The sequence below is a fragment of the Halichoerus grypus genome, chromosome 7 (genome assembly GCF_964656455.1).
Source record: "Halichoerus grypus chromosome 7, mHalGry1.hap1.1, whole genome shotgun sequence".
Taxonomy (NCBI): domain Eukaryota; kingdom Metazoa; phylum Chordata; class Mammalia; order Carnivora; family Phocidae; genus Halichoerus; species Halichoerus grypus.
The window spans coordinates 153098607-153110391 of NC_135718.1; the positions used below are offsets into that span (position 1 = coordinate 153098607).

At 49.5% G+C, this 11785-nt stretch overlaps 1 protein-coding gene across 1 annotated transcript; it reads left to right on the top strand.

Annotated features, from left to right (window-relative positions):
* The first annotated feature begins 1033 nt into the window (after positions 1–1033).
* Positions 1034–10414, top strand: CD5L (CD5 molecule like). Its single transcript, XM_036069806.2, has 6 exons — positions 1034–1165; positions 3386–3412; positions 5961–6311; positions 7367–7684; positions 8423–8743; positions 9860–10414. The coding sequence occupies exons 1-6, from the start codon at positions 1138–1140 to the stop codon at positions 9865–9867; spliced, it is 1053 nt and encodes a 350-aa protein (XP_035925699.1). The 5' UTR covers positions 1034–1137; the 3' UTR covers positions 9868–10414.
* The last annotated feature ends 1371 nt before the right edge of the window (positions 10415–11785 follow it).

The following is an 11785-nucleotide window of genomic DNA, read 5'->3' on the forward strand; positions in this document are numbered from 1 at the left end:
AGGCCACTCACCCTTCACCTCCAGCTCAAGTGTCATCACTTCTGTAAAGTCCCTGATTAGTCCCAAGTAGAAGTGACCATTTCCTCCACTGTGCTCCCAAAGTGTCGTATACTTTCCTCTCTCACAGCTGCCTCCACACGTTGTCACAGCCACCGGACCATATCCCATGGAGCGCCAAACCCCTCCATTCACTAGTGTGTTCCCTGAACCCATCATATTCCCCCGGCACTCAGGCTGCTCAGAACTCTTCCCTAAAACAATAATAAGTAGGTGAAGAAATACAGGACTAAACAGGGAGATCTGTAATGAACCTATCTTTGTGCAGAGTGACCTGAATATTACAGAGAAGTGAAAATGTGTAGTCGTGGAGGGAAAACCACCTTGTGGGGAGCAGTAGGAGCATTGTTAGCGGATATAGTTGAATGCTCCCATAGTCTAGTGTTGAATAGCTCTTGACGCACAGTGGTGCTTAATAGCAAGGCAGGGGGCTGGGAAGACTGGGGGTCTTGCTGCTCAACCACTGTCCATCAGATTCTGGTCTAAACGATGACTTGATTTCATTACCACAGGGAACTCTTTCCATTCAGCTTCCAAAGATGGGCATAAACCAGGACAAGGACAGGAGAGGAGCAGATCCATGGGTTAAGCCCTCTGCTTTGTGCTGGAAAAGCTGGTTTGAAGGAAAAGCCAGCCCTAGATGTGGAGATTGACACCTTGACTCTGGATTATGGTGCCTCAGAAGGCAACTCCAGATGTATGCTATAGTCTCTGGCTTCTCTATTCTCCAGAGGTGGATGGAGCTGGGACACAGCAGAACAAAGGCAAGCTGGGACACAGCAGAACAAACTACAAACTTTTGTAGTTTCCTTTCTTTTTCTGTGTTTCTCTGCCAGTTCTGGCCACCTCCCTTCCTCTGGGGATATGCTGAGCTCAGCAAGCCCAGCTCCACCAGCTCTGCCCCCTGTGCCCATTGGCTTCTGGTCATCTGGTCATCTGATAAGGCTTAATGCTTCTGCTGCAGGCAGGACCTGCCTCACTCTGTCCTGCTAGCACATCTGGCAGCCAGGCTGACTATTGCTGCTCCAGGGCCTCCTCCCAGCCTCAGATTTCAGCTCAGCATCTCCAGCAGCCTGGCTCATGGCTCTGCTATTTTCCTTGATCCTCGGTGAGTATCTCTGCCCCTGCTTACTGAGGCTTCAGCATCTCCCCAGAACTTTGATCAGGGAGAGTGCTCTCTCCTCCCAGCCAGTGAAGATCCTGCTATTTTTTAAGGAGCAGCTTCACCTGCTCTCCTGCCTTCTCTGTGTCTAAACTCAAGCCACTGAATCCATACCCAATTTATAATCCATTTGATCTTCAGAGTTTTTTCTATTTCCCTTTATTTACACTGACAAATTTATAATAGTTTATCCCATTTCCCTTTTTATGTAAATTTCCCTAAATGTATTCTTTATAAAAAGACAAATGAACCATGGGTAACAGCACATAGAGCAAGAAAAAGAAGAGAACCGGAAGACAGACAGCTTTCACAGGTCATACTGTCCAGTTTCCTCTCAAAGATGTTCCATATAATGTTTCCCTAGGGTCCCCCAGGGTTTCTTATCATCCAGAATAATTTACTGTAAATGAGGATTTTGGAGTCAAAGCGACCTGAGTTTCAGTCCTTGTTCTTAGATTTCTTAGCTGTCTGAATTGTTAAATTACCCTCTCTCTCTGGAATCCTACTTTCATCTGTGAAATGAAGGTAATAGTATGTTCTTTGGAGGTTTGTTAGGAGACTTTTCATGAGATAATGAACTTGGGGCATCTAACAAGGCCTACTAGGTCTCTTCCCTAATCAGTCACAACCATTTTATTGTCTCGAGGATCCCATGCATCACCAAAGCTCACACTGGCACTTAATGTGCTCTCTGTAGGGTGCTGGCTGAATTCCTAAACACCAATACATTCCCTGTATCACCTGCCAGCCAGTCCAGCCCCATCAGGAGTGTCCTATCACCTCTTCTCTGCTTTCCTTCAGCCCCACCTCCTTCATGAAGCCTCTCTGGTTTGACTACCCATAGTCATCTACCCTGCTCCAGAACTTTCAAGTCCCTCTTGGGCTCTGTCACTTTCATACCTGCACACCAGGCTCGACACACTCGGTTTGCACTGTGTATATACAGGCTTTCTCCTTACTAGATGTGTGGGGTGTTATGTGTAATATTACTTTGAGGTTTAGACAGTTACAGACAAGGTCTCACTGAGTCTGAGAGTGGCTATATCCTGGAGAATAAGGGCATTGGATTATTTAGAAATTATTTGGAAATGAAAAGAAGAAAATATTCCAGAATAAGCCACTAAAATTCTTGGATCTGCCTGAAAGACTCTAGACCAAAGACATTAGCTCCTTCAGAAATATTGCATAAGATGTGGGGGGTGGGGCGTGACTGTTCTGCAGTTCAGAATGCCTAGGGCCTTGGGGACCACTGATGGGCACAGGGCTCAGGACTCTCGGCAGCATTAGAAGGGAGCCTAATGCATAGAGGAGCCCGATCACCCAGAGGTCCTATAGGGAGAAACTATGATGTCCTATGATGTGCTGGCCCTTAAGCCTGGGGTTTGGAACCAAATGTAGGGCTGCTTTCTGACCTGTTGATCGGGGCTCAGCAAACTACAGCCCACAAGCTAACAATGGTTTTTACATTTTTAAACAATGGGGAAAAAATCAAAAGAAGAATACTATTTTGTGACAGGGAAATCTAAATTTCAGTCTATAAAAAAAGGTCTACTGTAGCATGGCCATGCTCATTCATACTCATATCCACACATGGCTGTTCTTAGGCTACAGTGACAGAGCTGAGTGGTGGTAACAGAGACCAGAGGCTACAAAGCCCAGATTATTTGTGCTCTGACCCTTTACAGGACAAGTGTCCTGGCCGTGGCCTGAGCGCAGTGCCAGTGACACAGACAGATCCTGCCCTTTCCCTTCTCTGTGCTGCCCCCATGGCATTTCTATCTTCTGCACCAGAGCCCTTCCCAGTGGCCTCCGGCATGCCTTGCTGTGGGGCCCAGAGGCTGCACACCACCCATCCACTTCAGGTAGTAATCAGTCAATATAACTAACTGGCTAGAATAGAAAGTGGATCTATCCATGCCTGGAGCAGAGCAACATCACGTGTATAGGGAACATGTTGGGCTGTGGTAGAATTGGTCTTTGTGGTTCCCAGTCACTGTCCATGTGTCCTTCGGGCCTGGTCATTGCAGGACAAGGTTTCCTTAGGCCTGACCCAGCACTCTAGCTGCCCCACAAAGTCTAGCAAAGATTTTCTAGAGAGTTGTGTTGTTTGAACAAAGCCTTGGGATTGACGATATGATCTCACTCGCTTCCTTCTTCTCTCCTCAGCCATTTGCACCGGACCTGGTCTCTTAGGTAAGATTTTTGGGGTCCTGAGAGGGAGGCCTCCAAGCTCTTGAGATGGAAAACTTGATGCTTCCTTGGGGCATGGAGAGAGGCTCTAGTTCAATAGAATCTGAGTAAATTTCCTCTCCAGTTTCTCAGTCCAACCACTCTGTCCTATGTGGGTGGGTTTCCACCTCCAGAACCTGGTAGGGGTTTGGGTGGTGTTTCCTGCAAGGGGATTCCCTCCCACTTGGCCTCTGTGGCCTAAAACTCTTGGCCACCTCCAAGTAGCAGATGGCTTTGTTTGGGGACTCAGAAGATATCCCACCCCCTTGTCGGCATATCTGGGAGAGGATCTGCCTTTTGCCCTCCTGGGCTCTACCACTTCCCAGCCCCAGTGCCAACCTGCATGGCTCCTTTGAACTAGAAATGCATCTACTTGTGTGCAGTGTGTGGTTTGACCAGCAGTGGGCAGGCTGGATTTCAGCCTCCACTGGCCACCTGTGTGGACCATGCACAAGCTGCACAGAGAATAGGTCTGTCAAGAGGAAGGCTGTGATCTCGACTCAAGGGGGTTGGTCGTGGACCCTCAGCTTCTTACACATTATCCCATGGGTCTTTTTTCTCTTGATGGTAGAGGCTTTACCAGAGAGGGGCAGCCACAGACTCTGCAGTGGCCACGAGGAACTCCACACCAGCAGGATGTAATTCAATTCTTTCAGCATTGCCGCCTCAGATTCTTAGTCTAAAAATTAGCTTACGTGGTCTTTTTTCCTGTGGTGTCCAGGGGTGTCCTCACTGCTGGTACAGGGACCTCGGCTCTACAGCTTTCCCACAGCCCAGGTCACTGCTCCTCCACCCCAGCCCTGCTCTCGAGCTGTCAGCCAACAAAGTAGGCTGGGGACACTGCCCGGGAGGCAGCTGCCCCAATGGCCCCTCTGCCCTTCTCTCTGGCTCTCAAATCTCTTCTCAGCTGCGTTTCCTTGACACTTAGGCTGTTTCTTTCTTACATGTTTCTTCTTTCCTGGGAGGGGTTCTAATTCTCCTTTCCATGGAAAATAAAACTCATTTAAAGCCAGAACTTTACAATTCAAAATCAGATAACACGTGCATGTAGATAGCTAGTGCTTCCTGGAGTACACAATAATGCATGTCTAAATTCAAATCTTGCAATGACCCAACTGCTATTTCTGGGTGACTCTTCTTGAGTTATGTTTGTACCCTGTAAACGTAGGTGTGCAAAAATGAAAACTTTTCTTAGTTTTTTAAGTTAAATTTTAAAATCTATTTCTAGCCTCCATTCCTCATATTGCTTCCCTCAAAAAACACATGGAACAAAAGGAGACACAAAAACAAATGAACAAACCAAATGTCAACTTCCAATGCACTCTAAAATCAACCAGCTCAGTGTTTCTCACTCAGTAACTTCTTCTGGGGTTGATTCCAGGTTCTAGGGAGTTTTTGCAGAGCTGAGGCAAGGTAGATGGTGGAAGATCTGGTCCTCCAAAGTCATATTCCATTCGTGCATGTGCCTCAATCACCCACTTGTCCCATGTGGTCATAGGTGACACTGCTCATAATGGGGTAGGCCACAGACCAGCAGTCCCGTGTGACCCCTCCATGTGCCCCAGACCTGTCTCGGTCAACTACCCCACTCCATGGAGGCATGGCCCATTCATCTCTTCTGTATCATGCTATCATTCAAGGGCTACACATGTAGCCAACTAGCTCTTCACCTTTTGTATCTCACCCTTCCAGGCTGCTGGAGTCTTTGTGGGGTTGCCCCAGACCTCTTAAATATAATCTCCTGGAGGGCAGCAACGCTCTGAGTTCATAAACCAATACCTGGAACATAGTATATACTCAACAAAAGTGTGTTGTCTGGTAGGCTCTTCTTTGCTCTCCTACAGCCATCTCCACTCTATGTCTGTGTCTCGGTGGAAGAGGGAGAGAATTTCCATTAGCTTTTTCCACCCTCAGAGTTATTATCAGGAAGCAGAATCATGTACTGGATTCCTCAGAACATATCTGGAGGCTCTGGGGAGATTGTCTCTTACCCCAAGCCCTAGAACCCTCTAGACTAAGATTCTGACTGGTCAAGGCTCTGACCGTTCCTTCACCCACTGCTGTCTGCATTCCTCTGAGCTGGGTTCTTGAGCACAGGAAGATGTCATGAGAAACAACAAGGATGGGTAGTGGGGGATCACGGATATTGGGAGAGAAAGAGAGTCAGGTTGTTCAGCCCAAGTTATATCTATAAAGCCAGCCTCCATCTGGCTGCCACCGGGGGAGGCAGAGTCAAGAAATGACAACACAACAGAGCACATCTCTACACTTGTATTCTGACCTGGGGCTTCCACTGCTTAGCGGTGTGAGTATATATACGTAGGTGTCTTGAAGCGGAGTTTCTTGGCAGGGTAGGTTAAGAGTGGAGCAGAATCAGAACTTAGGGATGGGGTCCTGAAGCTCCTCTCCCTCCACTTCCCTTATAAGCCCTCCATCTCAGACCCCAACATCCCACACCCTCTGGGAGTGTTGGAAGTGTTCCAAGATGCCTGAGTTCTCTCTCATCCTCCAGATGCCCATCCAACCTCCCATCCCTTTGGAGGGTCTTCATCCAGTGTGCGGCTGGTGGGAGGTGACCACCGCTGTGAAGGGCGGGTGGAGGTACAGCAGGCCGGCGAGTGGGGCACCGTGTGTGATGATGGCTGGGACAAGAACGATGCAGCTGTGGTGTGCCGGGAGCTGGGCTGTGGAGCCGTCAAGAGGGCAATCAGTGGTACTTCATACGGGCCACTGACACAAGAAGATCAAAAAATCTTCATCCAAGAATTCAAATGCAATGGCATGGAAGAGAGCCTGTCTCAGTGTGAAAGGGAAGATTTTTTCGACTGCACCCACGAGGAGGACGCAGGAGCTGTATGTGGGTGTAAGTACCGTAGCCCCACACCCTCTGCCACCCAACCCGTGGACCAGAGTCCCCTGTCTTAACCCCCACCATGGACTTCACACGTAGTAACTAGCTCCTCACCCTTTGTATCTCACCCTTCTCAACTGTGGGCCCAGCAGAGGAACATTATCCTCACTTAGTATTGTTCCTGCTCTTTGGATGAGGTAAAGCATTTAGCTTAGTTTCAGCCTACATGAGAGCCTGCTTCTCTCCTTCGCACACACACACACACACAAGCATGCCCAGATCCATCCACCACTAAGTGTTGGTTGAAGAGTATAACCTGTGTCTGGAACTCAGGGGAGGTATGGGGAAGAAAAGAGCTGGCAAGGTATGATGTATGTTTCCTGGTTTTTGCCCCTAAGAAAACCAAGTACAATGCATGCTCTTCCAGCTCTCAAGTGTTCCACCAATGAAATAGTGGACAAGAGATGCTCTTAGGAAACCAACACAACACTTTGCCTTCTGTGCATTAATAATCCCCTCTCTGCATGCACTTCCCACTAGACTGTGATTTGCCTGAGAGGCTGGTCCATGCCTTCTCTTTGTCACCCTGCAGACTGTTACCAGGGAAACAACTAATAAATCCTTGTGCCTGATGCTGAGATCTCATTCCTACTTCTTAGAGAGATTGAAGGTTGGGAGCACTAATTCACAATACTTGGGTGATAATGCTGATAATGAACCAGGAAGTTTTGGACACATTGCGTATGTTACTATTCCATTTTATTTTTTAAAAATCTATGCAATCCCTCTACTTGCCTCTTATGAGGAACAAATGAGAATATGAATATGGAAATAATTAAAAAAACTAAAAATGTTATGGAAATAATTAATTCACTTGGAACTGAAAAATGACATTCGTTCCATTGATTCACTCATCCAACCCATTCAACAAGCATCTACTGGACAACCCTAAGCACTCTAGACACATTGTACTAAACACCAAGAACAGAGGGATGTGCCCATGGGGCTCTATTCTGGGAAGACCATGTTCTTGATTAAACAGACACCTCGTCTTTCCTTTCCCACAGTCGAAGAGAATGTGCGGCTGGTTGATGGCCCCAAGCGCTGCCAGGGCCGAGTAGAGGTGAAGCACCAAGGGCAGTGGAAAACTGTGTGCAAAGCAAGCTGGAGCTTTGCAGCCACCAAAGTGGTATGCCGGCAGCTGGGATGTGGACGGGCCATGCTGACCCGGAAATGCTGCAACAAAGCCACCCAGGGCCAAGGGCCCATCTGGTTGAGAAAGGCATCATGCTCAGGAAAAGAAATCAGCCTTCAGGATTGCCCTTCTGGGGTTTGGGAAAGGAACAACTGCACCCATGATGAGGACATGTGGGTGGAATGTGAAGGTAAAGCCCATGAGTCCAGAAACTAGATTCATTCATGAATTTGGTTAAACTGGATTCCATTTAACCAATGTCTACAGACAGCTGGTGAGGCATCAAGTGACAGTGACAGAGTCAGTTACTCATCAATTCTTGTTATTTATTCATTCATTCATTCATTCATTCATTCATTTATTTTAGAGAGAGAGAGAGAGGGAGAGCACAAGCGGGGGGAAGGGGAGAGAGAATCCCAAGGAGACTCCAGTCCGGAGATCGTGGAGCCCAATGCGGGTCTCTATCTTACGACCCTGAGATCATGACCCCAGACAAAATCAAGAGCTGGGCACTTAACTGACCGAGCTATCCAGGTGCCCCTCTTGTTTTTTTAAAACGCTGACATCAATGCCTCCCTCTCTACAGGAAAACGGTTCCGGTGATAAGTAAGTGCTAGATTACTGTGAACTACTAGTATACTGAGTTCTACATAATGGAGATAGAGCACGCCGCTCCATGTATTGTTGAGCTCTTTAATTTAAAAAAACTATTAGGAAATCACTTATTAATATTAGATTTTTATAAATTAGAGAAGTGGAAAATCCTAGTTAAGGAAGGGACCTGGACTACACGGTCAGGCAGAGAGAAGGGGATGTAGGCACAGAAACTCAGTGGATGGTCTCAAGTGCTGATGGGATTTGAGTGTAGAGGACCTTCTCTGTCAGTCCCCCTGCCTCCCGCCACCCTCACTCCCTCCTGCACCTGCAGATCCCTTTGAACTGCAGCTGGTAGGAGGAGACAGCCGCTGCGCCGGGAGGCTGGAGGTGCTGCACAAGGGCGAGTGGGGCACTGTCTGTGACGATGGCTGGGGAGAAGAAGCCGACCAGGTGGTATGCAGGCAGCTGGGTTGTGGGGAGTCCCTCTCTCCATCTGCCAAATTCCGGAGAAGATTTGGCCCTGGGGTCGGCCGCATCTGGCTGGATGACGTTGCTTGCTCAGGGGAGGAGAGGTCTCTGGAGCAGTGCCCGCACAGGTTTTGGGGCCAACACAATTGCAACCATGCAGAGGACGTGGCTGTGGTCTGTGCAGGTAAGTCCTGGGGCAGAGTTCATGGGGACATCATGGGGGGAGGAGAGGGACGGGGGTTCCCACTAGGGTGGTCCCCTATTTCACACTTACTTCAGGGGTTATGAGTGAAGCTTTTGAGCAATAAATAGAAATAATGATGATACTAATAATAAACCCCATACTGTAGACTTACTGATGTGAGAGGAAGAGAGGTTTTAAAAATTACTGGATCAACACCCTTATATTAAACGTAAACAAAGTGAGACTCAGAGAAAATAAACAAATTGCCAAAATCATAAAAATTGCTTTGAAATGATAGAGCAGAACTAAAGTGACTTGTCCTGACTCTGATCTCCGGGGTCATTCTCCCAGATGACCCCAACCCTCACAAACTAAGTTTAAACTATGGGAGACAGTCCTACCTCATTCTACCTGATGTCACTCCACGGATTTTAGGTGAACCTGTGGGAATGGGGCTGGGGTAGGGGGGCTCTTGGGATGCCCAGGAAACAGAGTCATTCCAGACAGTGGGGGAACTGTAGGCCTCTTCAGGGAAGGGAAGGAGGAAGCCCTGCCCCAACTTGAGCCAGGAAGTGCAAGCTCAGCCCCTGGGGGCTGAAGCCCAGCTTGATAAGCAGGGTGTGAAAGCAGGGCTGCTTGGTTTAACCACACTGCTCTGGAGCCAGGCGAGGGCTGAGGTTGACCAAGGGCTCAATGACCAGCTAGTGCCCAGAAGAGGAGGGATTTAGTCATGGAAGACTGCAGTTTGAGCCCTGATCCTGCCATTTTGAGCCTCTGTAATCTTAGTCACTTAACTACTCAGGACCTCATTGTTTTCATCTATAAAATAGAAAGGCCCTTGTCCCATTGATCATGAGTTTCATGATCGTGCAAGGGTGAGATGTGTTCATATACGGGAACACTGTTTGTGGCAGCTGGCTAAGTAAGCCCCTGGGATGCTGCACCTGACTCCGACTTGACGCACGTCTGCGGGGGATGTGTGTACGATTAGGGTCTGGGAGGGCCTCTCTTTCCTATACTGGGGCCCAATCTTCTTTCTTAGCCTCTTTGAGCTTGAATGAAATAATCCTTTTTGACATGCCCCATCCTTACTGTACATTCTTCTTCTCTTTACAGAACAGTAGCCTGGCCTATCTGAAGCTCAACCCAACCCCACAGGCCCCACGTGTCCCCTACTTCTCATGGACCCTGATTGGCCTGGCCTGAGCCCCGCTCTGCCCCCGCAGGCGTCTGAACCCTGTGCGCTGCCTTGCTCTAGAGCCACGCACTCCTGTCATTGCCTGGAGACATGAGCTGTTGAATGCCCTCTGCCGGGGAAGACGAGCCCGCAGTCACCCTGGACTCCTGGCGCCTGTGCCGCCTCTTTCCTCGCAGCCTGGGACCCCCAGGCTGGTGCCCTGACCAGTGTGGGCCATGGCTGGGCACCACCTATGTCCGTAGAGAACGTGAAAGGAACCAGACCATTACGTGGAACCTGGGGAGGAAGCTTAGAGTCTTTTAGCTCTTTTTCTCATGCTTGAGGTGATCACAACAATTGATGCCCTCCTGCTTCTCGGGGGCAGCACATTCTTTCAGGAGCAGGGCAGCATCCTGTAATTGTAGACGCTTTGATGGTCCTTGGAAGCGATGGTGCGCCCCTCAAATGCCTGCAATAAAAATCCTTTGTTGACCCTCCAACGTGGTTGCCATTTATCCAGAAGAATCTTACAAATGCATTCTAACTGACCTAGGGAAACATGTGTTGGCGACGGGGCTGCCTCCGGAAGGAGGGGAGGCTGAGGCAGGAGGAGGTTGGGGAGGCCGGAGTTGTGCCTCCTGCCAATCCGATGATACCGCTTTCACTGTCTCCGCTCAGATGCTGGTGCCTGCAAGTCTGAGGCAAGGCACGGTGACGCTAAGGTCAGGACTTAATTCTAAGACTCAGCGGCCTTGCACTCTGAGGCTAGCTGAGCACTGCTGTATGCCTGCATTTCCGCTGCCTAATAAAGAGACCCCCCAGTCTCTGCAGCTGCCTCCTGTGCGGTGGGATTTCCTAGCCACCGGCAAGCGGGTGTGCCTTCCCAGCGACGGCCTTTGGAGCACCGCTGGGCAGAAGAGGACCCGCCGGCAGATCGGACCGGCCGTGTTACAGAGCCCTATCCTCCTGTCTCTTCCCTCGCATGGGAACATAGAGCACCTGGCTCCGTAGTCAAGAAGAGAGGGCCTCGCCAAACATTTTGGGATCTACCTTGTTTACTCAGAGACTTTGTCTTTATCTGATCAGCTCTCTTTATCTGATGAGGTCTTCCTGATTTTCCCTACACACTAGCGTCCTGTTCGCTTCACCCCATGGTAGCTGGAACCCCGAGGCCTCTGAGCAGCCTGCACCACGCCATTGAAAAGCTATTTTACCCTCAGTGGAGCGACAGGGTTGGAATGTCACAAAAGGAACTTCAAATTCCCTCTAATTTTATATTAAAATTTCATTTATCTCCATTCCAGTAAGTCCCCTGAGTATCAGTCAGATAAAAGTAAGAGCTCTTGGGAGAGACAGGGTGAATCCCACCCGGAAGCAAGAGTTGATAGTAGCCTAAATAGTGAGTGTCACTGAAGGAGAGCAAACCGAGAGGGTGACCCTGGCCTGTTGTGGGGACAGAGGTCATGTCCGCCGTGGGCTCGGATGATACAGTACATCAGAGCCTGAGCAGACTAGCACGTGACCCTGGCTGCCAGCGCTCAGACACTGCTGAGTCTTCCCAGACTCGTCACTCATCTCTCCCAGGGGTCTCTTATCAGGAGATAGGCCAGCCAGGCCCCCCAGCCGGGCCCCCGCCAAGAGGCCGCTCACCTGCGGCTCTGCATTTAGGGGGAGTACTGCCTGAGTAGGGCAGGGATTCTGAGTCGGTGTACACCTTCTCCCGCAAGACACCCTCCTGAGACCCTTGCCAGGGTCCAGATCCCTAGGCACCCTGCACTCCTGGGCCCACACATGCGCAGTGTGCACCCCTTCAGCTGGCCTGGGGCAGACGGGGCCCAGTGGGCCCGTGGGGCTGGGGACTGGCT

Bases quoted from the DNA above. Each gene is read 5' to 3' on its own strand.
- CD5L (XM_036069806.2), top strand. From the start codon at position 1,138: ATGGCTCTGCTATTTTCCTTGATCCTCG. The intron at 1,166-3,385 runs GTGAGTATCTCT...TTCTCTCCTCAG, and splicing joins GCTATTTTCCTTGATCCTCG to CCATTTGCACCGGACCTGGT. The intron at 6,312-7,366 runs GTAAGTACCGTA...CCTTTCCCACAG, and splicing joins CGCAGGAGCTGTATGTGGGT to TCGAAGAGAATGTGCGGCTG.